This window comes from Canis lupus, chromosome 1 (genome assembly GCF_003254725.2).
Source record: "Canis lupus dingo isolate Sandy chromosome 1, ASM325472v2, whole genome shotgun sequence".
NCBI classification, from domain to species: domain Eukaryota; kingdom Metazoa; phylum Chordata; class Mammalia; order Carnivora; family Canidae; genus Canis; species Canis lupus.
Window position 1 is genome coordinate 104,541,127 of NC_064243.1, and position 25,581 is coordinate 104,566,707.

The 25,581-nt window shown below is 40.4% G+C and overlaps 2 protein-coding genes across 51 annotated transcripts in view; one reads left to right on the forward strand and one right to left on the reverse strand.

The window, feature by feature from the left end:
* LOC112643408 (zinc finger protein 736-like) overlaps positions 1 to 1,590 on the forward strand; it is a 255,589-nt gene extending 253,999 nt beyond the window's left edge. The window contains exon 6 of the transcript XR_007409777.1: positions 1,576 to 1,590. The gene's annotated coding sequence lies outside the window, so the exon portion shown is untranslated. The remainder of the gene's footprint in view (positions 1 to 1,575) is intronic.
* LOC112643367 (zinc finger protein 420-like) overlaps positions 1 to 25,581 on the reverse strand; it is a 642,213-nt gene that overhangs the window by 431,158 nt on the left and 185,474 nt on the right. For 26 of the 50 annotated variants that reach the window (XM_049108155.1, XM_049108156.1, XM_049108146.1 and 23 more), the window contains 2 exons: positions 2,341 to 2,485; positions 1,327 to 1,384 (listed from right to left, as the gene is read on the reverse strand). The exons of 4 other annotated variants lie outside the window; for them this stretch is intronic. In XM_049108155.1, coding sequence (XP_048964112.1) covers positions 1,327 to 1,384; positions 2,341 to 2,485 — 203 coding nt within the window. Of the gene's footprint in view, positions 1 to 1,326; positions 1,385 to 2,336; positions 2,486 to 25,581 lie in introns of all 50 variants that reach the window. 20 more of the 50 variants (XR_007409699.1, XM_049108183.1, XM_049108196.1 and 17 more) reach the window with 2 other exon arrangements.

Below are 25,581 nucleotides of genomic sequence, written 5' to 3' on the forward strand. Positions count from 1 at the left end.
CTCATGTAAAACCCCCACACGACCTGCCTATTGTTTAAGGCACTCCCTCACCCTAGCTTAGCTATTAAGCACACCCTTATCAGAAACCAGCACACCTAATTAGGAATGAGGGACCTCTGACCTTTAACCAGCCAAGGAACGAAAACCCCTCTTTTGCCCACCAAACCTGCGCGCAAATTCTAACCAGAATAATAGGCTAGTTCAAATGGTCACTATAGGGTGAATCGTGATTCAATTGGCCACCTGCGTGTGCACCAACATGACTGTGCAACTTTCTGCGTATGTTACAATCTCATTGGCCACTGGCCCCTATAACACTGCTGTGCTTCTTAGTCTCGGGGTCCAAGCCCCTGCCCTGCTGTATGGAGAATACTTGGACCCAAGCTCGAGCTTGTAAATAAACCCTCGTGTTCTTGCATCGGTGTCGGCTCCTTGGTGGTTTCTCGGATTCGCAATCTTGGGCACAACATTTTATGTAACTGAGGTTCGTGCTCCTCCTTGGCTGGAAATTTTGGTAATAGAATGAGGTAAAAGTAATTATAGGTTACCCCAGAGGTTACTGTTTGTTACCTTTATAAAGAGTAAGTTAGGGGTTTAGCTCAATTGGGCTGGCTCAAGGTCTTCCTCAGGTGATGCAGTTTTACTTAATCAAGAAAGAATTCTTGAGAGGTCTTTGGTGCACAAAAGTGATTGTTTTAAAGCATGGGGTCAGGACCCACCAGTAAAAGGAGTTGCTGTTGCTGCTGCAGCCTGCTGCCCGCTGTCTGCTGGCGCCACTTGCCCAGAGACTATGAGGACCAACTGATCATATATTCTGCGGCAGGAAAAGTAAAGATAAGGGAAGTTCCAAATGGATTTTGTCGACCACGGCAGCCCGGGTGGCACAGCAGGTTTAGCTCTGCCTTCAACCCAGGTCGTGATCCTGGAGACCCGGGATCCACTCCCAAGACGGTCTCCCTGCATGTAGCCTGCCTCTCCCTCTGCCTGTGTCTCTGTCTCTCTCTCTCTCTCTCTCCTTCTCTCTCTCCCTTCCCCGACCCCTCTGTGTCTCTCATGAGTAAATAAATAAAATCTTAAAAAAAAAAAAAACAACACTCAACCTGACACAATGGCCTTGTTATTGTCAAACTAAGGTTGTTTTTCCCACTAGTAAGGCATTCACCTTAAGAGAGTTGAGTACTTCCTGGAGGAACTTTATACTCTGACTTATGTATTTGTCAATGGGTTGCATTTTTTTTTTTTTTAATGGGTTGGATTTTATAGGGACATTTAATGTTATATACATTTCTTTCTGCCTTTGTTTCCCACATCAAGATCAGTCCTTACCTTTCCTTGGATAGTTTCTGTTTCCATCACAGGAGACTCTGCCCATCGGGTGTTTTGCCTGAAGTAAAAGATGTGGTAGAAAGAGAGGGTAAGTAAAATGTGGGACAAAGGTTGGAGAGTACAAGCAGGTAAACAGTGAAGGTCAGGTCTTGGGGTCTAGCTGGTGACATTAATGCTGTCTTTCATCTTTAGGACCTTTGTGAACTCTGCCTAAGGCTTCTTGGTAACTGTGGTTGGTATTTATTACAGGGACTGCTGACATTCAGGGATGTGGCCAAAGAATTCTCTCAGGAGGAGTAGATATGTCTGAACGACACTCAGCGGATACTCTACAGGATGTGGTGTTAGAGAACTACGGACACCTCCTCCTCTTGGGTGAGGATCACTGCTTCCAGATTTTCCATAACACACTCAAGGTTTCCTTCCTTCCTTTGAAGACTGTCTCTTGGAAGTTTCCTCTTTGAATGATTGGAATTTGGATCTGGGCAGTGAAGGAAAAAAGTTGTGTTTTGTAGCGTGGGACCCAGGAAATCTAACAAAAATCCCCTACCCCTGGACAAGCAGAGCAGGACTAACTCCATTTTGTGCTACACTCATCTCATGTAAAACCCCCCCACACGACCTGCCTATTGTTTAAGGCACTCCCTCACCCTAGCTTAGCTATTAAGCACACTTTCATCAGAAACCAGCACACCTAATTAGGAATGAGGGACCTCTGACCTTTAACCAGCCAAGGAATGAAAACCCCTCTTTTGCCCCCCAAAACTGCAGCAAGTTCTAACCAGAATAATAGGCTAGTTCAAATGGTCACTATAAGGTGAATCGTAATTCAATGGCCACCTGCGTGTAGACCAACATGACTGTGCAACTTTCTACGTATGTTACAATCTCATTGGCCACTGGCCCCTATAACACTGCTGTGCTTCTTAGTCTCGGGGTCCAAGCCCCTGCTCTGCTGTATGGAGTATACTTGGACCCAAGCTCAAACTTGTAAATAAACCCTCGTGTACTTGCATCGGTGTCGGCTCCTTGGTGGTTTCTCGGATTCGCAATCTTGGGCACAACAGTAGTGGAGAAAAGTCTTCACATTGCTTCCTTTTCAGCTTTAACTTCCCCTTCCTTAAGGTAACATCATCGCTTCTGTAGATGAATGGGAATTCTATACAACAGGGCAAAAAATAGTACTGTCCATAACTTAAACTCCAATTTACACCTTTTATTCTTGTGTCTAGTACTTGGCTGTGGAGGTCAATTCTGAACATTGGACATCTCTCCTGTGTGTTCTAAAGGGGCAGTTGGGGGACGCCTGGGTGGCTCAATGGTTGAGCGTCTGCTTTCGCCTTGGGATGTTATCCTGGAGTCCTGGGATTGAGTCTCACATCGGGCTACCCGCATGGAGCCTGCTTCTCCCTCTGCCTATGTCTCTGCCTCTCTCTGTGTGCCTCTCGTGAATAAATAAAATCTTTTAAAAAGGAAATAAACCTTTTTTCTTAACTCCAGCATTTATAGCATTAAAAAAAATCAAATAAATCTAGACCCAGCGTGGAAGTCTAGTGATGAAAATTAGGAGAAATAAACAATATAACATAACCAAAATATAAAACAGGATAAAAATTAAAGTAGGAGCGGTTCCTGGGTGATTCAATCAGTTAAGCACTTGACTTCAGCTCAGGTCATGATCTCAGGGCCTGTGGTGGGCTCCCTGCTCAGTGGGGAGTCTGCTTCTCCCCCTCCCTTTTCCCTTCCCCCCAAACTCATGTATTGTCTCTCTCAAATAAATAAATAAATAAATAAATATAATAAGAATAAAAATAATGAAAAGCTAAATAAAATTAAAAAAATAAGGTTCTTTACGGTTTTCTATAAATTAAGTCATCTGGGAACAGAGAAAGGTTTAGTTTCTTTCCTTATTATTTTTTTTAAAGACCCCCAGGACCCTGGGATCATGACCTGAGCCAAAGGCAGATGCTCAACCACTGAGCCACAGAGGCACCCTAGTTTTTCCTTACCAATTGGATTCCCTTTATGTATTTTTTTCTGACCTAATGTTTCAGACTAGAATATATAATGCTGTGTTGAATGGAAGTGGTAAAGTCACTTCTTTACCTTGCTTCTGATCAAATAGAATGTTCAGTCACTTACTATTGAATAAGTTAGACTTCACCTTTTGGTATGTATGTGGCCTTTATCAGGTGAGGGTAGTCTTCTTCTATTCCTATTGTTGAGTGTTTTTTATCTTGAACCACTGTCCCAAATGCTCAGATTCTTGTTCTGTGTGCATTAATAGGATTATGTCATGTTTGATCTTTTTTCTGTTAATGTGCAGTCTGAAATTGATAGATTTCCATATCTTGAGACATCCTTGATTATCAGGAAGAATTACCACTTGATCATGTTGTAAAATAGTAAAATGTTCTTTTGATTTGAGTTGTTTAATTAATTGTGGACTTTGTAGGACTCCTTGTCACAGGTAGTACCTGGTCATCTTCTTTGCTTGTAGTGTCTTCCTCTGGGCTGTGATAACCTATAAATGCTGATGTCACAGAGAGTGTTTGATGTTTCACTTCTCTTCACTCCTTGGAAATGTTGGAGGAGATCATGAAGTACTTTCTCATTAAATGTTTGTTTGAATTATCCGGTGAATTCATCTGACACAGGGCTTTTCTTTCTTAGGGTGTTATTTTATTTTATTTTATTTTATTTTATTTATTGCTTTTTCAAGCCACTCAGTAGTTGTAGATCAGCTGAGATTGTTTTTTTCTAATATTTCCCCATGGTGGAGTCAGGTAGGTTATACCTTTTTTGAAATTTATACATGCTTTTTTGATACCTATTTACTGGCATAGTAATTATGCATCATCACCTCTCATAATTACTTTATTCCTAAGGTATCACTGATACTGTGTCTGCTTTCATTTCTTCTGGTTTTAGTTGGTTTTCTCTCTTTCATTCTTACTTGATTCAGTTAAAAGTATGTCATTTTTGTTGATCTTTTCTTACTAGCAACTCTTCCTATCGTAGATATTTTACTGCTTTTACTACAACCTATTTGGTTGATTTCTATTTTAAGTTTAAATTTCTTTCTCTCTGCCAATTGTGAGCTGAAATGGTACTTTTCCTGATTTTTTTGAGGTGTAGGAAAGTAACGCATGCTACAACATGACAATAGAAATACCTATTACGCCATGTGGTGACTACATTGTACGCAAGTGTATTTGTTCATGGAAGAATAAAGTCCTGGTGATTCCTTCTCAGCCATCTTGCTGAAGTTCTCTAATTTTAATTTTGCATTTTAGGAGTTTTCATTATACTCATCTGAAAGTAGTAAATGGGATGATTTTGCTTTTCTCTTATTTGATATCTTTCAGCTATATCTTCACATGCCACCCAGACTTCCTGCCAAAGCTGTGTGTAGACGCTTCTTTCCAAAAATTAGAAGTGTTTTCTGAAAGCTCCAAACTTACTGTACATAAGAGTGTCCCTATAGGAGGGAATCCTCATAAATATAATGAAAGCATGAAAGCTCTTAACCAGACCCCCCAGTGTTGGTGGTAATCAGAGAATTGATGTGTGGGGGAAAAAAAAAACATACAGATGTAATAAACCAGCGAACACGTTTAGCCAGTCATCAAGACTAAATATACAGGACACCCGGGTGGCTCAGCAGTTGTATGTCTGTCTTTGGCTTGGGGCGTGATCCCTGGGTCCTGGGATCCAGTCCCACATTGGGTTCCTTGCAGAGAGCCTGCTTCTCCCTCTGCCCATGTCTCTGCTTCTCTATCTGTGTCTCTCATGAATAAATAAATAAGATCTTTTAAAAAGAAAAAGATACATTTGCAAGGAATGTGGCAAAGCCTTTGATGGGCCCTCAATGCTACCTCAACATCAGCAAATCCATGGTAGAGAGAAACCTTACAAATGTGAAGAATGTGGTAAAATGTAGAAGTACCTCTGATTATTATATGGACATAGGTGAATCCATTCGGGAGAGAAACTTGACAGTTACATTTGCAAAAAGAATGTGGCAAGCCCTTTAACTATCACTCAAGCCTTACTGAACTTCAGAGAATCTACACTGGAGAGAAACCTTACAAATGTAAATACTGTGGCAGGGGCTTTAAATTCCACTCAATTCTTATTGGACATCACAGGATTCATACTGGAGAGAAACCTTACAAATGTTCAGAGTGTGGCAAGGCCTTTAATGAACACTCAACTTTGACTCAACATCACAGAACTCATAGAGGAGAGAAACCTTACAAGTGTAAAGAATATGGCAAGGCTTTTAGGCAGTACCCAAACCTTATTCAACATCACAAAATTCACACTGGAGAAAAACCTTACCAATGTCAAGAATGTGGTAAGGCCTTTAGTCAGCGGTCAGGCCTCATGATACATTACATAATTCGTACTGGAGAGAAACCTTACCAATGTAAAGAATGTGGGAAGGCCTTTAACCGTCGCTCAACCCTTACTCAACAGAATTCATTCTGGACAGAAACCTTACCAATGCGAAAAATGTGACAAGGCCTTTATCCAGATCTCAGGCCTTATTCAACGTCAGAGAATTCATTTGTGAGAAAACCTTACCCGTGTAAACATACAGGAAGGCCTCTAATCATATTTCAATACCTACTCATTATCACATAATTCATAACGCAGCAAACCTGAAAATGTTTAAAATTTGAGAAAATTTTTAAGGACTGCTCACCACTTAGTCCACATCAGAGACTTCATATTAGAGAATAACCTTAAAATGGTTAAGAATGTGGCCAGGCCTTTAAGCAATGCTAACACTGACTCCTGATCAGGGAAGGTATACTGGAGAGGATTTTTCCTGAAGCTCTCTGAAAACTATATGCAAATCATTGGATGTAAAGAAATCATCATAACAGTTCATGTATAGACAAGCTTAGTGCTGAGCTCTATCGGCCAATGTAAAGATTACCAAAGGAATTTCAACTGGAAGCCAGGAAGATTTGTGAGGTTGCCTGTACTTGCCCTTACTCTATCTGAAGATCCTTCAAGACCAATAGCTAGAAATATGCTCAACTGGCTACCATTAGACCTCAGAAACTGCCTTAACATTTGGTCTAATTACTAACCATTCCCATTTAGTAACATTAATTCTATCAATGGGCTAACTTAAAAATACACCTGCATCGTCGCCTCTTCTTCTTTCAAATTTATTCAAGTTACTTAACAAATAGTGTTTTATTCGCTCATGGGATAGAGTTTAGGGATTCATCAGTTGCATCTAACTCCCAGCACTCATTACATCTAGTGCCCTCCTTAAGGTTCATCACCTAGTTTACCCCATTCCCCTGTTGAAATGAGTTTGATTAAACTGACCTATTGTTAGGAGCAAAATACTGGATCAATGGCATGAAACAATCTACCAGGTCAACTTCTAACATGTGAGACTCTTGAAGTTTCAGATGGGGGAATTGCAGGAGTGCAGGACAGTCTCTATGCTGCCCCCACCACCACTTCCCGAATGTGCCACATTGGCCTTGTGAGGATTTTGAGTTGAGGGTACTTGGGATCCTGCAGGCTTGAGAGAACCTTTACTCCGTCCCTTAAACACACAGTAGATTCTAAATTGGGGGGTGAGGTCTTTCCCAGAATAAGAGTTATTAACAGAGTTTATCTCAGTGACCCATCTCTAAGGTAGGACAAAGATGTCATTACCAAATATGTGTCCTTCTTATTGCCGTGTGAAATGTTTTCCTTTCCTCTGAAGCTCCAGGTCCCCAGTCCTTTTTCCTTAGTTCAGCATGACATTGGCTCCTCATCTTGCCTGACAGTCTTTGGAATTTCCACATCTATGGAATTCCTGTATGGATTCCTGTGGATTCCCTGTATGTACACCTATTAAGTTTGTCTCCTTTTAATCTGTCTGATGTTGATTTCATTCCTACTCCAGCTGGAAGGATCTTTGAAGGGACTAGAATTCTTGTTCTCAGACAGAGGATTTGATTTTAATGCCTCATTTCCGGATATCCTATAGAAAGCATAAAAAGATGGTGGAGCAGTAGGAGGTACATGTCCAGGAGTTGATATTGTTGAGCTCACTTTTTGCCACTATTTCAGAAGGTCCCTTTTTGTTTCCTGCATAGATATTATCTTGTGTTTGCTTTAAATTTTCTAAGTAGCAGTCAAAATATGTAACCCATTCAGTTTGTTTAGTTGAATAGATCGCTCTCTCTTGAGGAGCATATGTAAGTACACAAATTAAGTCTTTCAGGCAGTCTTCATTTAGGCCACTTGAGCATTAAATCACCCTTCAGTAGAATTTTCTATTTATTTAGACACTTGCAAATAGGTAATCCATATGTGTTAACATGACTCCCACCAGATGGTTGGAAGGTGCATCTCCATCCCTTTTCTTCCTATAGTGATGGTTTATTTTCCATCCTAGTGGGTTGAAAGGTGCAGCACCTAAAGGAGTTTAGCTGGAAATGAGTGTGCTAATTAGAGTGATCTTACCCCTTCAAGTGTCCCTCTGGAGATGGTTGATTGTATTTTGTTTTGTGTTTTCCTGGAGTTAGCCTGGCTAAATTCAAAGTGCTGAGAATGCTAAGTGGCTGATTCTTCTATGTTTTCCCTGATGGACCAGCTGAATTATTTGTGTTGAATTCATTGTTTTTGTTTTTTTTTTAATATTTTAAAGCCTGTGTTTTTATTTTTTTTGAGAGAGAGGCTGTGTGCATAAGCAGGGGTGTGGAGGGGCAGAGCGAGAAGGAGAGAGAGAATCCAAAGCAGGTTGCAAGTCCTGTGCAGAGCTTGATGTGGGGCTCAATCTCACAACCTTGAGATCTTGATCCGAGCTAAAATCAAGAGTCAGACACCCAACATGCTGAGCTACTGAGGCACCCTTTGAATCCACTTTTATTTCATTTTTGAGATTTTATTTATTTATTTGACAGAGCAAATGATAGTGAGAGAGCATGCCCAAGCAGGAGGAGCGGCAGGACAGAGGGAAAGGGAGAGGGAGAAGCAGTCTCCTCGTGGAGCAGGGAGCCTGGTGTGGGGCTTGACCCCAGGACCCTTAGATCACGACTTGGCCAAAGGCAGACACTTAACTGAATGAGGCACTCAGGCACTCCCTTTTTTTTTTTTTTGGCACTCCCCATTTTTAATAACAAATATTGTACAGGTTGGGGAGTTGTACACTTCAGGCCAATGCCATCCACACGATTGATTTATAATATTAATTCATCATTCTTCTATGCTCAAGACCAAAGCATAGGGAAGCCCTGGTGGCTCAGTGGTTTAGCGCTGCCTTCAATCCCGGGTGTAATCCTGGAGTCCAGGAATGGAGTCCCACGTCGGGCTTCCTGCATGGAGCCTGTTTCTCCCTCTGCCTCTTTCTCTCTGTCTCTCATGAATAGATAAATAAAATCTTTATTTAAAAAAAAAAAACGACCAAAGCATATAAATGCTACTGTACGGCTCAGAGGCAAAATATATTTCTCCTGTATATATTTTATAAGATTTTATTTATTGGGATCCCTGGGTGGCGCAGCGGTTTGGCGCCTGCCTTTGGCCCAGGGCGCGATCCTGGAGACCTGGAATCGAATCCCACGTCGGGCTCCCGGTGCATGGAGCCTGCTTCTCCCTCTGCCTGTGTCTCTGCCTCTCTCTTTCTCTCTTCCCCGTGTGACTATCATAAATAAATTTTTAAAAATTAAAAAAAAAAAAGATTTTATTTATTGGCCAACCCAGGTGGCGCAGCAGTTTAGCGCCGCCTTCAGGCCAGGGCCTGATCCTGGAGACCCAGAATCAAGTCCCGTGTCAGGCTGCCTGCATGGAGCCTGCTTCTCTCCCTGCCTGTGTTCTGCCTCTCTGTCTATCATGAATAAATGAATAACAAATCTTAAAAAAAAAAAAAAAAAAAGATTTTATTTATTCATGAGAGACACACAGAGAGAGGCAATGATATAGGCAGAGGGAGAAACAGGCTCCTCACAGGGAACATGATTCCCAGGACCCTGGGATCACCACCTGAGCCAAAGGCAGATGCTCCACCACTGTGCCACCCAGGTGTCCCCCCTCCTGAGTATTTGAAGAAATGTTTCCTTTCAAGAAAATCTGAGAAATATAATAATCCTCCCTTGCTTTCACTAAAGCAAAAGGACCTCCTTCATTCTTTCATGCAGTGATTTACTGGTTCCTACTGATTTCCAGATTAGATCACTATAGTAAATTATCTTACTACTAGGTACCCCTGAAAGTAACGCCTGAGATCCATGTTTGTGTTGTGTTCTTAATTAAGCAAGAATAATAAATTTGATGATATGAAATTGGAAGTGTCAAAGGCTTTCTTTAGTGAATGAGCAAAATGATGTTTATACTTTCATTTATCATAACCCATTTTCACTATGTGTTTTTTTTTAAGATTTTTAATTTATTTATTCATTAGTGATACAGAGAGAGAGGGGGGCAGAGACACAGGCAGAGGGCGAAGCAGGCTCCATGCAAGGAGCCCGATGTGGGACTCAAACCAGGCAATCCGGGATCACGGCCTGAGCCAAAGGCAGGCACCCAACCACTGAGCCACCCTGGTGTCCCATTATATGTGTTTTGTATATGTAATATTATTTCACTACAGATTCTTGTTCCTCCGTCTGCATTTCTATATATCTAATATTTTGTTAATGTGAAATTCTAATTGTGTCATAAAAATAAATCTAGTTTGGGGGCACCAGTGTAACTAGGATGGTTAAACATCTGCTGTCAGCTCAGGTCATGATATCTGGGTCTGGGAGTTGATATTTGGGTCTGGGGGTCGAGCCCCAGGTCAAGTTCCAGCTAACAGTAGTCTGCTTCTCACTCTGACTCTCCCCTCTGCCCCACTTATGCTCTCAATCTCTCTCTGTGTCTCTCAATTGAATAAACAAAAATATATTTTTTTAAATCTGTATTTAGGTAGATTTGAAAATGTTAGAAGAGAACATTTACAGGTGAAATTCAACTTTTTATTGCACTTCATGGCTTTATTAGAATGAGGTGAATTTGAATACTTCTATTGTCCTCAGCTCATCACAATTAATAGGAATGGCGTAATATTTTGATCTAAAGTGAAACTCGAAAAGAAAAATTATGGAGGATCTCTCTCTCTCAAAAAAAAATTAGAGGTACCACAGGCCAACAAAATCTACTCAGCAGTGAGTATCTCAATACTCTCCCCAAAACAAGCAGTCTGGGCAGCTAGTACTTGAGATGCCCCCACTGGCTAGGGACCAGTGAATCATGGGAAGAATTTCCACATTGGACTGAGTTTCCTTTGTGCTTCCCAAAATCATAACCAAAGCAAATGAGAATTTGTCTACCATGTGCAGTAAGCCAGTATAATCATACACTGAGCTTTTGTGGTATATCTATTTAAGACATTAAAAGACATTGATTTGTATGGCCCCACCCAGGAGAAGAGGAAGCTAATGCTCAAAAGTGTTGAAATCCTCAATGGCTTGCAAGTGAAGACTTTTAAGGGGAAAATTTGGTTTGAGAGTCTTCTGATGTGATAGGGCAGGGACTAGACTCGGTCTTCCTCAACACTGAGCATGAAATCCAGCATTCTTTTGCTCCTTCCATAAGAAAGGAAAGAAAGAGAGAAAAAGAGAAGGAACAGGAAGGAATGGGAGGGAAGGAAAGAGGGGGAAGGAAAGGGAGGAAGGAAAGGGGAGGAAGGGGGGGAGGGAAAGGAAATGCCTCCTGAGTAGTTTCTGTTGCAGGAATTCTTATTATGAATACTGGCAAAGCCTGGACCAAACCAAGTTGCACCATGATGGCTCTCCCGGACTTCTTCTTGGGGAGAGTCCCTGAGAACACTTTCCTTTGTGCTATCTCCCTTGTTCTCAAGCATATGCCCCAATAAAATCCTGACTGAAACTCTGATTTGCTGTTATCAATTTCTATGCTTAGAGCTCAAGGACAGGTTTAGTGTGGTGTCACTGAGAAGGTAGATGCTACTGATTAGAGAGACCCACGGGGCCATGTGAGCAGATGTTCTTTGATATCTTCTGGTGCTGTTTCACCTGGTACCCCGGAGGTGTATTCTATCTCATAAAACTTTGAATCAGAAAACAATATCTTTCTTCGTCTTTATCTTAGAGGTGTTTTTTTAAAGATTTTAGTTATTTATTCATGAGAGACACAGAGACATAGGCAGAGGGAGAAGCAGGCCCCTCGCAGGGAGCCTATTGCAGGACTTGATCCCGGGTCCCCAGGACCACCCCCTGGGCCAAAGGCAGCACCAGACCTCTGAGCCACCCAGGGATCCCCTATCTTAGAGGTTTTATTAGGTATATCTGGTAGTTACATCTGTAGGGTAGTGCCGATTAACTACTTACCTCTTGAGCCTAGTCTCCATGTTCCTTATCTGGTACAGCTGGGCCTGAGGACAATATGACCTGTAGTGTGCATTTTTTCATCTGAACTGACAAGATCAATGCTGGTTTCATTAGATCAATGTTGTGTTGATCATGCCAGGGAGCACAAATTTCTGTGCCCTTCAGGATCCTTCTAGCTGGATTGAGAAACCCATTGAACAGAGACAGATTAACAGGACAAGATCAAATTAAATTTCATAGGTGTAGGGAACGCTCACAGACACGGAAATTGCAAAATTGGGCAAAATGAGGTTCATATCCTGAAGTTAGGAAGAGGGCCTGGGACTTTGAAGTGGAGAAATGCACTAAACAGGGCAAGAAGAATAACAGCAGATGTTTGGTAATTAGATGTTGCCCTGCCACACAGATGGATGACTCAAATGAAATTTGTCCCTAGCAGTAACATTTATTCTGTGAAAGATGGCCAGTTAAGATTATTCTACACAGGCCTGGGTAGCTCGGTGCTTGAGTGTCTGCCTCTGGCTCAGGGTGTGATCCCAGGATCTAGGATCCAGTCGAACATCGGGCTCTCCAGGGGGAGCCTGCTTCTCCCTCTGGCTAGGTCTTTGCCTCTGTGTGTGTCTCAGGAATGAACGGATAAATCTTTATTTTTTTTAAGATTTTTTATTTATTTATGCATGAGAGACATATATAGAGAGAGGCAGAGACACAGGCAGAGGGAGAAGCAGGCTCCATGCAGGGAGCCTGACGTGGGACTCGATCCCGGGTCTCCAGGATCCCACCCTGGGCCAAAGGCAGTGCTAAACTGCTGAGCCACCGGGGGCTGCCCTGGATAAATCTTTAAAAAAAAAAAAAAAAAAAAAGATTATTCTATATTATGAGGTGAGGGGCAAAAACTTCTCTTCGCCCTATAGGGTGTCAAGTGCCTTTAGCCCAAAAGAATGTTCATGCCAACTCTCCTATCTAGAGGCAGCCTGCCTTTGGCCCTTAGAGAACGTTGCTTTAAGGTAGTAGTCTCTGTATACAGATATGTATGTCATGTTAGATAAACTCTACATCAGATGACCTTGGTGAAAACCTAGTTCTTTCCATTTATTGGGTGTTTGGCAAAAAAATCCCTTTTTTTTTTTTTTTTAAGATTGTATTTATTTATTCATGAGAGACCGAGAGAAAGAGAGAGAGAGAGAGAAAGAGGCAGAGACACAGGCAGAGGCAGAAGCAGGCTCTCTGCAGGAGCTTACATGGGACTCGATCCCAGACACCAGGATTAGGCCCTGAGTTAAACGCAGATGCTCAACCACTGAGCCACCCAGGCGTCCCGGGCAAAAAACTCTTATGAAAACGAATAATGATATGTTTGGTCTCATCAATTATTTTGGTGTTTATTATTTGTACTAACTTCTATAAAGTGTTATAATGCTATCTAGTGACTAGCAAATGTTTAAAAAGCATTGCTGGGGGGCAGCCCCGGTGGCGCAGCGGTTTAGCGCCACCTGCAGCCCGGGGTGTGATCCTGGAGACCCGGAATCGAGTCCCACATTGGGCTTCCTGCATGGAGCCTGCTTCTCCCTCTGCCTGTGTGTCTCTGCCTCTCTCTCGCTCTCTCTGAATAAATAAATAAATAAAACTTAAAAAAAAAAAAAAAAAAAGCATTGCTGGGGTACCTGGTGGCTCAGTCTATTAACAATCTGACTTCAACTTAGGTCATGATCTCAGGGTTCCGGGATGGAGCCACCCCACCCCAGACCCTGCCACTGGGCTCCATGCTCAGCAGGGAATCTGCTTCTCCCTCTCCCTCTGCTCCTCCCCCTGCTCAGGCTGTCTCTCTTTCTCAAACAAATAAAATCTTTTAAAAAGTAAAGTAAAAATAAAAAGGATTGTTGTTGCCATTCTTGGTATGCTAGTAGAGCCTTTAAATTGATTGAGGGATGCCTGGGTGGCTCAGTGGTTGAGCGTCTACCTTTGGCTCAGGGCATGATCCAGGGTCTGAGGATCGAGTCCCACATCAGGCTCTCTGCATGGAGCCTGCTTCTCCCTCTGCCTATGTCTCTGTCTCTCATTCTCTGTGCCTCTCATGAATAAATAAATAAAATCTTTTGAAAAATTGATAAGTAAATAGATTGATATATTTATATATTTACTTATTTATTGATGACTGAGAGAGAGAGAGAGAGCTTGAGGGAGGAAGAGGGGCCGTGGATAGTATCTCCAGCAGACTCTGCACTGAGCACAGAGCCCCATTTGAGGCGGGATCCCACGACCCTGAGATCATGACCTGAGCTGAAATCAAGACACAGATGCTTAACAGAATGAACCAACCAGGCACGCTCAGTAGAACTTTTAACTGTCACTAAAATCATTGCATTCAAACTCATCAAATAACAGTGTTTTCAGAAATCATTTTCGAGAATTCTACATTGTCCTATCTTCTCTACTGAGGACATTAGTGGGTTCAAAATTAGTGAATCTCCAACCAGACTCATATTCCTATTTTTTATTTTTTAAAGGTTTTATTTATTTATTCATGGGAGACACAGAGAGGGAGGCAGAGGCACAGGTAGAGGGAGGAGAAGCAGGATCTATGGGGGGAGCCCGATGCAAAACTTGATCCCCGGACTCTGGGATCTCGCCCTGAGCCAAAGACAGATGCTCAACCACTGAGCCACCTGGGCATCCCCCACCCCCCGCCCTTTTTTTTAAGTTTTGTTTTGTTATGTTTTTTATATTTTGTTTATTTATTTATTCATGAGAGACACAGACAGAAAGAGAGGCAGAGACACAGGCAGAAGGAGAAGCAGGCTCCACGCAGGGAGCCCAACGTGGGACTCGATTTCGCGTCTCCAGGATCAGGCCCTGGGCTGAAGGCGGCGCTAAACCACTGAGCCACCCGAGCTGCCCCCGCCCCCCTATTTTTTAAATAAACGGGTCTTGCTATATCTACGCCAGACCCGGTCACCTTTTTGGAGCAAATAGGAGCCCTGAGATGTGAAGAGAAAGGAGCTGTCCAGCCACAAAGTTGGGAATGAAGAAAGTAGATGACTTATGTGAAGTGCAAAAGTGAAGGAGGAGACCAAACCTTAAAAGTGTCATTTGGGAAGCACTGAGTGAAAGAATTTTCTAAAAGCTTTTGTTGATTTATGTTTCTGTCATAGACAATTCTAACACTTCCCATGCTCCTACATCCTGTAAGATTCTCCTTCTGCTCCCCTGGTCTTACATCATATTCCGGAAGAGGGCCAAGGGACCCTTCCATGGCCTGCGAGGGCCTGCACAATCTGTCTGCTTTTCTATGGCTTTGGGGGGCCTGGGGAAATCTGTGCATATTTCTAAGAAACTCCTTGCTAAGCCATTTTTTCAGTTCCATTTTTGCCTCATAACAGGTGTTGTTACCATATTTCTTAACAATAATGATTTTCTAATTTTGTCATGTGTATATGGAGTTCCTTTGGTTGTGTTCTGTTTTCGCTTTGTGATTAGTTTTCTGTGAAATTGAGCTATGATTTTAGATTCTAAAGTCTTTTTTTTTAAAGATTTTATTTATTTATCCATGAGAGACACACAGAAAGAGACAGAGACACAGGCAGAGGTAGAAGCTGGCTCCCTGTAGGCAACCTGATGTGGGACTCCATCCAAGGACCCCAGGATCACAACCTGAGCCAAAGGCACAGGCTCAACCACTGAGCCACTCAGATGCCCCAGATTCTAAAGTTCTGATAGAACATGCTTGACAGGGCAGCGGTTTAGCCACCTGCAGCCCAAGGTGTGATCATGGAGACCCGGGATCGAGTCCCATGTCAGGCTCCCTGCATGGGACCTGCTTCTCCCTCTGCCTGTGTCTCTGCATTTCTCTCTCTCTCTCTCTCTCTGTGTCTCATGAATAAATAAATAAAATTTTAGAAAAAAAAAAAAAAGAACACGCTTGACTTACATGTGTTGCCTGGGAGGCTCAGTGGTTAAGCATCTGGCTTTGATTCAGATCATGAGTCAAAGGTCTTGGGATGGAATCCTGCATCAGGCTCCCCATTGGGAGCCTGCTTCTCTCTCTGCCTATGTCTCTGCTTCTCTGTTTCTCATGAATAAATAGACTTTTAAAATCTTTTTTTAAAAAAAAAAAAGAAGGGAGTTTGATAATTAGTAAACAACCCCATATTTATTAAATGTTTTGTTCATAAATATAAATTTCCCTTGAGGCAAATCCCCTTAGAATTTTTTTTTTAATTTTTATTTATTTATGATAGTCACAGAGAAAGAGAAAGAGAGAGAGAGAGAGGCAGAGACACAGGCAGAGGGAGAAGCAGGCTCCATGCACCGGGAACCTGACGTGGGATTCGATCCCGGGTCTCCAGGATCGCGTCCTGGGCCAAAGGCAGGCGCCAAACCGCTGCGCCACCCAGGGATCCCCCCCTTAGAATTTTGATCTACTTTTCTCAAGATACATTTAAATTGTGGTATAATTAATACTTAACTGTACGTGCTTTTTAGTGTAGCAGTGATACTCTGTATATTTTACAGCATTCGTGGTGTTTCTGTATTCAGGAATATCTTTTGTTTCATTACTTAAGTGAAATCATAGTGTATTTATCTCTGTGAATTATTTCAGTCACTGTTAGTTATTTTGTGCATGATGTTTCTTTTTTCAAAGTATGTATATGCTACATTTTCTTTATCTGTTCTCGAACATTTTTGTTGCTTTCATTATTATTGGCTTTTCTGAACATTGCTGCTATGAAATCTGCTTGTGCAAGTATCTCTTGCACATCCTACTTTGAATTCTTTGGTTATATAGTCTCAAGTGGGATGGCTGAATCATAGGGCAATACAATTTAAATTTTTTTACAAAATCCCATGGTTTTCCATAGCGCTTGTGCCATTTGCATCTCATCTAGCAGTCCTTATGGGTTCTATGAGTTCTAAGGATTCTTGTGATTTACAACTCAGAGTAGCTCTTTTTTGGTGTTATTCTCGTTTAATAGTGGAATCCGAAGAAGTAGTGATTTATGACTCACTGTTTTGCTTGTATTTTTCTAATGAATAGTGATTTTGAGCATCTTTCATATGTTTGTCCATTTGCATATCTTCCCTGGATTTTGCCCTTTTTTTTTTTTTTTTTTTTATGATAGTCACACACAGAGAGAGAGAGAGGCAGAGACATAGGCAGAGGGAGAAGCAGGCTCCATGCACCGGGAGCCCAACGTGGGATTCGATCCCGGGTCTCCAGGATCGCACCCTGGGCCAAAGGCAGGCACTAAACCGCTGCGCCACCCAGGGATCCCCCATTCAATCTTTTGTCCATTTTTTAATCCTACCAGGGTCTTTTTTGTTTTGTTCTCTTTTTTTGTTTTGTTTTGTGGTTGTTGCAAGAGTTCTTTCTATACGATAGATATTAATTCCTTATGCTCTAAAGGTTCTAGAGAAAATGTCCTCTCATTTCACAGATGGCCTTTTCACTCCACTGAATGTTTCTTTGGAATCACTTTCTCTGAATTCCATGTTTCAATATACTGAGTTTTATTTCATTAGTCTCAAGATAATTACTGGTCATTTTTTAAATTTCATTTTGACCATTGATTGTTCAGAGTGTGTTGTATAATTTCAAAATATTTGTGGAATTTCTGATTTTCCATCTACTCTTCATTTTTTAAAATTAAAATAAGTAAAATTAAATTTTATTTATTTGTCAGAGAGAGAGAGAGCACAAGCAGAGAGGCAACAGCCAGAGGGAGAAGCAGGTTCTCTGCTGAACGAGGAGTCTGATGTGGGACTCCATCCCAGAACCCTGGGATCATGACTGAGCCAAACACAGATGCTTGACTGATTGAGCCACCCAGGCATTCTTTTCTGCTATTCATTCTTAATTTCATTACGTTGTGGTAAAAAAAAAACAACAAAAAACTTCTATGATTTTAATCTTCATAAATTTGTTAAGACTTGTTTTGCAGACAAACAGGTTGTCTATACTAGAAAATGTTCCATGTATGATTAAAAAGATTATATATTCTGCTCTTGCTTGGTGGAGTGGTATGTATATGTCTATTACGTGTAAGTGGTCTGTAATGCGCAAGTGCTCTCCTTGGACTTAATGTGGTCTTGCTATACAATTAAATTGAGGTATTAACCTCTGCTACTCTCATGACACCACTGAGTTCTTACTTCAATTCTGTCTTTTGTATTTCACATAAATGGGGTCCCTGTTGTTAGGTGCACATATATTTATTATTGTTATAGTATCGACAGAATTTCATTCCTTTATCTATAATGTCATTTTTGTTTCCTGACACTCTATGAACTTAATGTGTATTTGTGTGATATTAGTAAGGCCACTGGTCCCTTGTTTGGCTTCCATTTGCATGAAAAGACTTTTCACATACTTTGGCATCTCTTGTGTGTTCTTAGATTTAATGTGACTCTCTTATAGACAGGAGGTTCTTCATCTTGTGGTTTATTCATTCAGCCAATTTACACCTTTTAATCTACTTAAAAAGTACTCACTGGATGGAAGGACTACTACTGCTGTTTTTTCATACTTTACTTCTTGTGGCTGTTTAATCCCACTTTCTCTTTTATTGTGCTCCACTATGTTTCTTTGACATTTCATATTGACAGACTTTGATGCCATTCTCATTTCCTTTTTATGAGTTCTACAGGGTTTTTTCTTTTTGTGACCCTAGGGATATCTAAAGCCTCTCAAAGCTATAATAAACCATTGTAACCTGGTATTGTCAACAACATACAAAACTCTACTGTTTGTCATTTCTACTCCTTCACCCAATTTATGTCACTGATATCCCAAATTCCATCTTTTATGTGGTGTGGTCTATAATTTAGATATATCATTTTTCGCTTTATTCTTTTAAAAATTTCTGTCACATAAATAAAAGTGATTTGTGTTACCACTTTACAATAGTCCACGTTGCTATATTTGTGGAGTTTTATATTTTCCTGTGGTTTTAACTACTGTTTAGAACCTTTTTATTGTAGGTAGAAAGATTTCCTTTAATATTTCTTATAAGGCAGGTCTACTGGTACACTTCTAGTAGTTTTTCCCCGGGAAAGTTTTTATTTCTCCATTTTTGAAGGATAGTATGGCAGATACAATATCTTTGGTCGATATTTTCTGACCTTTCAGTACTCGAATATATTATCTCATACACTTATTTATACAAGTTCTGCTGAGAAACCATTAATATTCTTAGATGAGTCTGTTGCACAAGATGAGTTACTTCTATCATGCTGTTTCAAAATTCTTTCACTTGTGATTTTTGAGAGGCTATCTATCTATCTATCTATCTATCTATCTATCTATCTATCTATCTATCTATGTATTCATTCATTAGAGACACAGAGAGGCAGAGACATAGGCAGAGGGTGAAGCAGACTCCCTGTGGGGAGCCCAATGCAGGACTCAATCCCAGGACCCCGGGATCACGCCCTGGGCCAAAGGCAGACACTCAACCCCTGAGCCACTGAGGTATCCCATTTTGATTAATTCTTTTGCTGACCATTCAGTGTCTTTTCAATTCAGTTATTGTACTTTTTTAGCTCCCAATTTCTGTTTAGTTGTTTTTTTAGACTTTCTGTCTCTTTGGATTTTCATTTTGAACATGCATAGTTTACTGGTACCATGTAGTTACTGGTCTCCTCTTCCTTCATGAACACTTTAATGATCACTATTTTGAATTCTTTGTCAGGCATTTAATTCTTCTCTATTAATTTAGGGTCAGCTTTAGGGTTTCACTTTCTTCCTTTTGTTGGAACATGTTTTTCTGTCTCTTCATTTGCCTGGTGATCTTTTGCTGAGATTTGGGAATTTAAAAAACAGCCTCTGGTCCCAGAATTTATGGACTTGCTTTGTAAAGGAAAACACAGACAGCAGCCACCTGTGCAGTAATTCTGGGACCTGTGACACATATATTCTGGAGGTGTATAATGTCTGAGTGCTTGTAATTTCACAGTTAAACAATTGTTTGTTGTTTCATATTCACTGCATACGATCATTCCTCTCCTGATGTTCTTCAACTCTGCATTCTCTCTGGTGTTTGAACAAGCACTTTCCTTTTCTCTGAGCAGACACCAGAGTACATCAAGGGTGTTCTCATTCCCTCAGCCCTACATGTCATGCATGACAGAAACAAGCCCCACCAGGCAGCTGCAGTGAAGCCAGATTATGGCTCACATAGGTCCCTCATCTTTTCTGAACAGTCTAGAGTTTTCTCACAGTCTTGCCATGAAGTTCCAGGTAGGGTGAGCAGCTATTGTGGGCAATGTAACAAAATTTCCTTTCTTCAAACCGGCTCTTCTTCACTTGTTCTTACATGAGGTTGCTGTATTCTCCCAACTGGCTTGTGGAGCACTCAAAAGGCAATTTGGTTAGTTCGTGTCCTCATGGTGGAGCATAGTCCTGGTGCTTCCTATTTCTGTATTATCCTAATATCCTATGTTAGATATTCATTTTCTACATTAACATTTTATAGTATATACATGTAAGTGTAGTACGTGGGATCATTTATTGGTATCTTTCAGTTATGGCTTCTCATGGCACCCTGGGATTGTTGACAAAGACAGGCAAAAAGATTTATTACATAAAGTGCTATTGGGAAGACATGGAAGCTGTGGCTTTGAGATCACAGTTAGTGAAAGACTAACAAGGTGATGGCAGGAAGTGAAGAGCAAAAAGAATGTTATTACGGATATAACTAAACTGGGACGATTACCATTAATGGAATCCTTACTGCCTAAAGAAATAGAGAATAGAAAACATTCTGAAGGAAACCCCATTTGAAGACAGTTATGTTTGCAGGACGCCTGGGTGGCTCAATGGATGAGCGTCTACCTTTGGCTGAGGGTGTGATCCTGGAGTCCCAGGATCAAGTCTTACACGGGGCTCCCCGCAGGAAGCCTCCTTCTCCCTCTGCCTGTGTCTATGTATTTCCCATGAATAAATAAATAAAATCTTTTTAAAAAACGATAGTTATGTTTGCATAACAGTGTGTTTATAAACCCAATACCCAATTCCATTATTTAAATGTACTTATTCTCTGAAAAGAAATTTGGAACGTTACTTATTCTATGCTGAAAGTAATGATTTGAACCATTTCAATTATAGGAAGGATGGATTATTCAAACATTTATACAAATTACAAATATTAAAATGAACATAAAAGGCCTAGATATATTTGAGAGATCTTTATGAGAGTTCATTATTCTTGTAATAAAAAAAAAGACTCCAGATTCCAAAGTCCCTAATTTTGATAAACAAGGGCTTGTCTTTATCCAACCATCACTGTTCGTTAGATATCACACAATACATAATTTGTGGCTTTTAAAAAAGATTTTATTTATTTATTTATGACACAGAGAGAGAGGCAGAGACATAGGCAGAGGGAGAAGCAGGATCCTCACAGGGACCCTGATATAGGACTCAATCCCAGACCCCAGGATCACACCGAGCTGAATGAAGGCAGACGCTCAACCGCTGAGCCACCCAGGTGTCCCACAAAATTATTTTTTATTTATTTTTATTTTTTATTTTTTTAAAAGATTTTATTTATTTATTCATAGAGACACAGAGAGAGAGAGAGAGGCAGAGACACAAGCAGAGGGAGAAGCAGGCTCCATGCAGAGAGCCGGACCTGGGACTCATCCAGGGTCTCCAGGATCACGCCCTGGGCTGTAGGCGGCGCTAAACCGCTGCGCCACAGGGGCCGCCACAAAATTAGTTTTTAAAACTGAGTCATATATATCCAAATTTTGAACCAATCAACAACAATCCAATGCACAGAAAGATTATGTAGCTCAGAGAGCAGAAAGCAGTAAACAGAAATGTCTTATCAATACGAATACTATGTGAATATACATACTACAGCCTTAATGTAAGAAAGAAATCTTAACTATATGTGTTAGCTACCTTTCTGAAACATTAAAGGAGTATGCTTTATATTTAGCAAATGCCTATACAGTATATACAACTTTAAGGCATATGTAAGGTACACTGAAAGTCTGAACCAACTAGAATGTAAGGTTTTCTTATGTGAAGATGTAAATTTCAGAAAGAAACCAACTTGAAATAAGTCCACTATCACAAGTATTGCAAAGGTGACCCATACAAAGCCTATCATTTGCCAATTCTATACAAAGAAAAACAGCCCAATCATAATACCAGAAATCTTATCAAAGGGCATTGTGGTAAGCTGCTTGAAAGGATAAATAACTTATCTGAGGGATTACAATAGCAAATAACAATGCAAATTACATAACATGTGAGAAAAATATGCAATGTATATTAGCAAGAGGTTAGGAAGCTGAATACTGTGGGAAAGGTTTATAAGCCTGTACAAGTCGGTTTCGAAAAAGTATTGACTGCTTGTTATAGCAAATGACCAAGATTTTCACTGCAACAGTTTTTCCCCACATCAAAATCAGAAAGCAATACGTCTTTCACCAATTGTTGTTCAGTATTTTGTTTTTTTCCCCCAACCCTCAGAACACAGAAATCGATGTTTGAATGTTACTCATTTAAGGGACTCCTAGATACCGTGTCCATAAACCTTATACAAGCTGAAATTGAGGTACATGGACAAACACCATCAACATTTATGGGAAAAGGTGTTGTTGTTTTAAAGATTTTTATTTATTTATTCATGAGAGACACAGAGAGAGACAGAGAGGCAGAGGGAGAAGCAGGGTCCATGCAGGGAGCCCCACACGGACCCGATCCTGGGTCTCCAGGATCACACCCCAGGCTGCAGGTGGCACTAAACCGCTCTGCCACCCAGGGGGGCTGTCCTGTTGTTGTTCTTAAGTGATATTACCTGAGTTACATAATCACACTCTTCCTGTCCTTCCAAAACCAACATGTGGGAAATCCTCTTTAGCATTCTGCCAAACACCAAGTAATTAAAAGCTCTGCACAAAGTGACCCCTTTATTTTATAAGGACTTTTTCCCACCCCTACACCTTCAATCTGCGTATGCTTTTACAGCTGAAATGAGTCTCTTGAAGACTACACAGCTCAGGTTTGTATTTTTTTCCATTCAGGCCATCTAGATCTTTGGATTGGAGAATTTAGTGCCTTTATATTTAAAGCAAGTATTGGTACAGGTATGGAATTACTGTTGTCATTTTTTCATTGTTTTCTGACTATTTAGAATTATTTATCCCTTTCTTATTCACTTGCTCTTTATCTTTGTTATTTAATGATTTTCCATGAGGGTATACTGCATGTTTTCATTTTATGATTACCAGGAGGCTTAAAGAAGACAGCTTAGAGCAATTTTAACTTGTTAACAGCTTACTGTTGCATACTAACACATGTTCAGGACTGTGCTAATTCTTTAAAAATACGGATGTACAGTTGGTTGTCATTTTAGGGAAGACTTAGCTATTCTCTGATTATCTGTGAGGATTTCTTCATTTCAACACATCAACTCATACTCTCTAACAATTGCTATTATGAAGATAGATCAGTAGTTTACTGAACTGCCATCTTTTTTTTTTTTTTTTAAGATATTATTTATTTATCCATGAGAGACACAGAGAGAAAGCCAGAGACACAGGCAGGAGAAGCTGGCTCCTTTCAAGGAGCCTGATGCAAGACTTGATCCCAGGACCCTGGGATCACAACCTGAGTGAAGGCAGTCGATCAATCACTGAGCCACCTAAGTGCCCGTAGTCTGCCATCTCTTTTACCTTAAAAACTTACTAGTAAAACATTTTTTTTGTAATATTCAGAAATTTTTAAAATTTCAAATGGAGAATGATGCTGAACACGTACTTCATACCTGGAATCAATGTTATGACCGCAAGCAGAATATCCATTTAGATTTTCTTCATATATTGGGATGCATGGGTGGCTCAGTGGTTGAGCGTCTTGCCTTCTGCTCAGGGTGTAATCCCGGAGTCTCAGGATGGAGTGCCACATCGGGCTCCCTACATGGAGCCTGATGCTCCCTCTTCCTGTCTCTGGCTTCTCTGATTGTCTCTCATGAATAAATAAAATCTTAAAAAATATATATTTTCTTCATATACTGCATGTTGTATGTCCTTAATGTTCCATGGAAAATTAGGTATGCATGAATTCCACTTAAGGAAGAAGGGCATCTCATATCTTTGATGCAACAAAAATCACTTCCATAGTTTCACACACCCACTAGGAATAAATGAATTTTCTGAAGAGTTGTGACTGCAGAAACACAATATTTGCAAAAGTCACAAATCTCATATAGGGTCAATGAAAACAAAAACAGGGACGCCTGGGTGGCTCATCAATTGAGCATCTCCCTTCGGCCCAGGGCGTGATCCTGCAGACCCGGGATCATCGGGCTCCCTGCATGGAGCCTGCTTCTCCCTCTGCCTGTGCCTCTCATGAATAAATAAATAGAATCTTAAAAGAAAGAAAGAAAGAAAGAAAGAAAGAAAGAAAGAAAGAAAGAAAGAAAGAAAGAAAGAAAGAAAGAAAGAAAGAAAGAAAGAAAGAAAGAAAGAAAGAAAGAAAGAAAGAAAGAAAAAGAAAGAAAGAAAAACACATGGCAATATACCCACGCAAAAATCCATCCCTTCTCTTTTAACACATGATTGCATAAACATGGTCTAACTTTGTATTAGTCCCTTTTTAATGTGATGTCTGAATAGAGTGACAGATAAACTGCTTTGTACTATGAATTGTGACATTTATTGACATTTTATATTCAATTAAAAACATTTTTATTTTTACCTTTCAAGTTACTTTTCTTCTCTGAACTGTGAGGTTTCCTAAGGTATAACATACTCTCCTCTTTCATTATGTTGCTACACTTTGAACCAAGATTGTGTTTTGGGATACTGAGTAAGGATTGGATTCCAGTTAAAGATTTGGCCACTTTCTTCCCATTTCAATTTTGTTTTTGTATGATAACTGTAATATGAAGCAAGTTATGACTTCCAGCTAGCAGTTTGATTCGTTCAATTTTCTATTATTTTTCCTCAGTATGAACTCAGTGATGCTGAGTGACGGTTGAACATCCTGAAACCTTTACCACATTCTTTACAGTTATAATATTTCTCTAGTATGAATTCTATAATTATGAGAGAGGCTTGAGCAATATTAAAGGGCTTGTGAATGTTTTTTTATTTTTTAAAGATTTTATTTATTTATTCATGAGAAACAGAGAGAGGAGAGAGAGAGGCAGAGACACAGGCAGAAGGAGAAGAAGGCTCGATGCAGGGAGCCTGACGTGGTATTCGATCCTGGGTCTTCAGGATCACACTCTGGGCTGAAGGCAGCGCTAAACCACTGAGCCACCTGGGCTGCCCTAATGTTTATATTTATAAAAATCACTTCCACTATCCATTCCTCTAATAAGGAATCCTCTAATAAGGTGTAACATTGCTTAAGGGTCTTGTCACATTCTTTACACATGTATTAGTTATTCTCCGACATGAATGCTCTGATGTAGAGTTAGGATTCAACAGTTCTTACAAATTCTCTCTTAAATTGGAAAAACTGCTCAGGTATGAATCCTGTGATGTCGAGTAAAGCTTGATTGATGGATAAAGGCCTTCCCACATTCTTTACATTTATAAGGTTTATCACCAGTATGCATTCTGTGATGCTGAGTAAGGCCTGAATGATGGATAAAGGCCTTCCCACATTCTTTACATTTATAAGGTTTCTCTCCAGTATGAATTATATGATGTCGAGTAAGGTGTGAGTGCTGCTTAAAGGCCTTAGCACATTCCTTACATTTATAAGGTTTCTCTCCAGTATGAATTCTCTGATGTTGAGTAAGGCTTGAGTGGTGGTTAAAGGCTTTGCCACATTCCTTACAATTGTAAGGTTTCTCTCCAGTATGAATTTTGTGATGCTGAGTAAGGTTTGATTGCTGGTTAAAAGCCTTGCCACATTGTTTACATTGGTAAGGTTTCT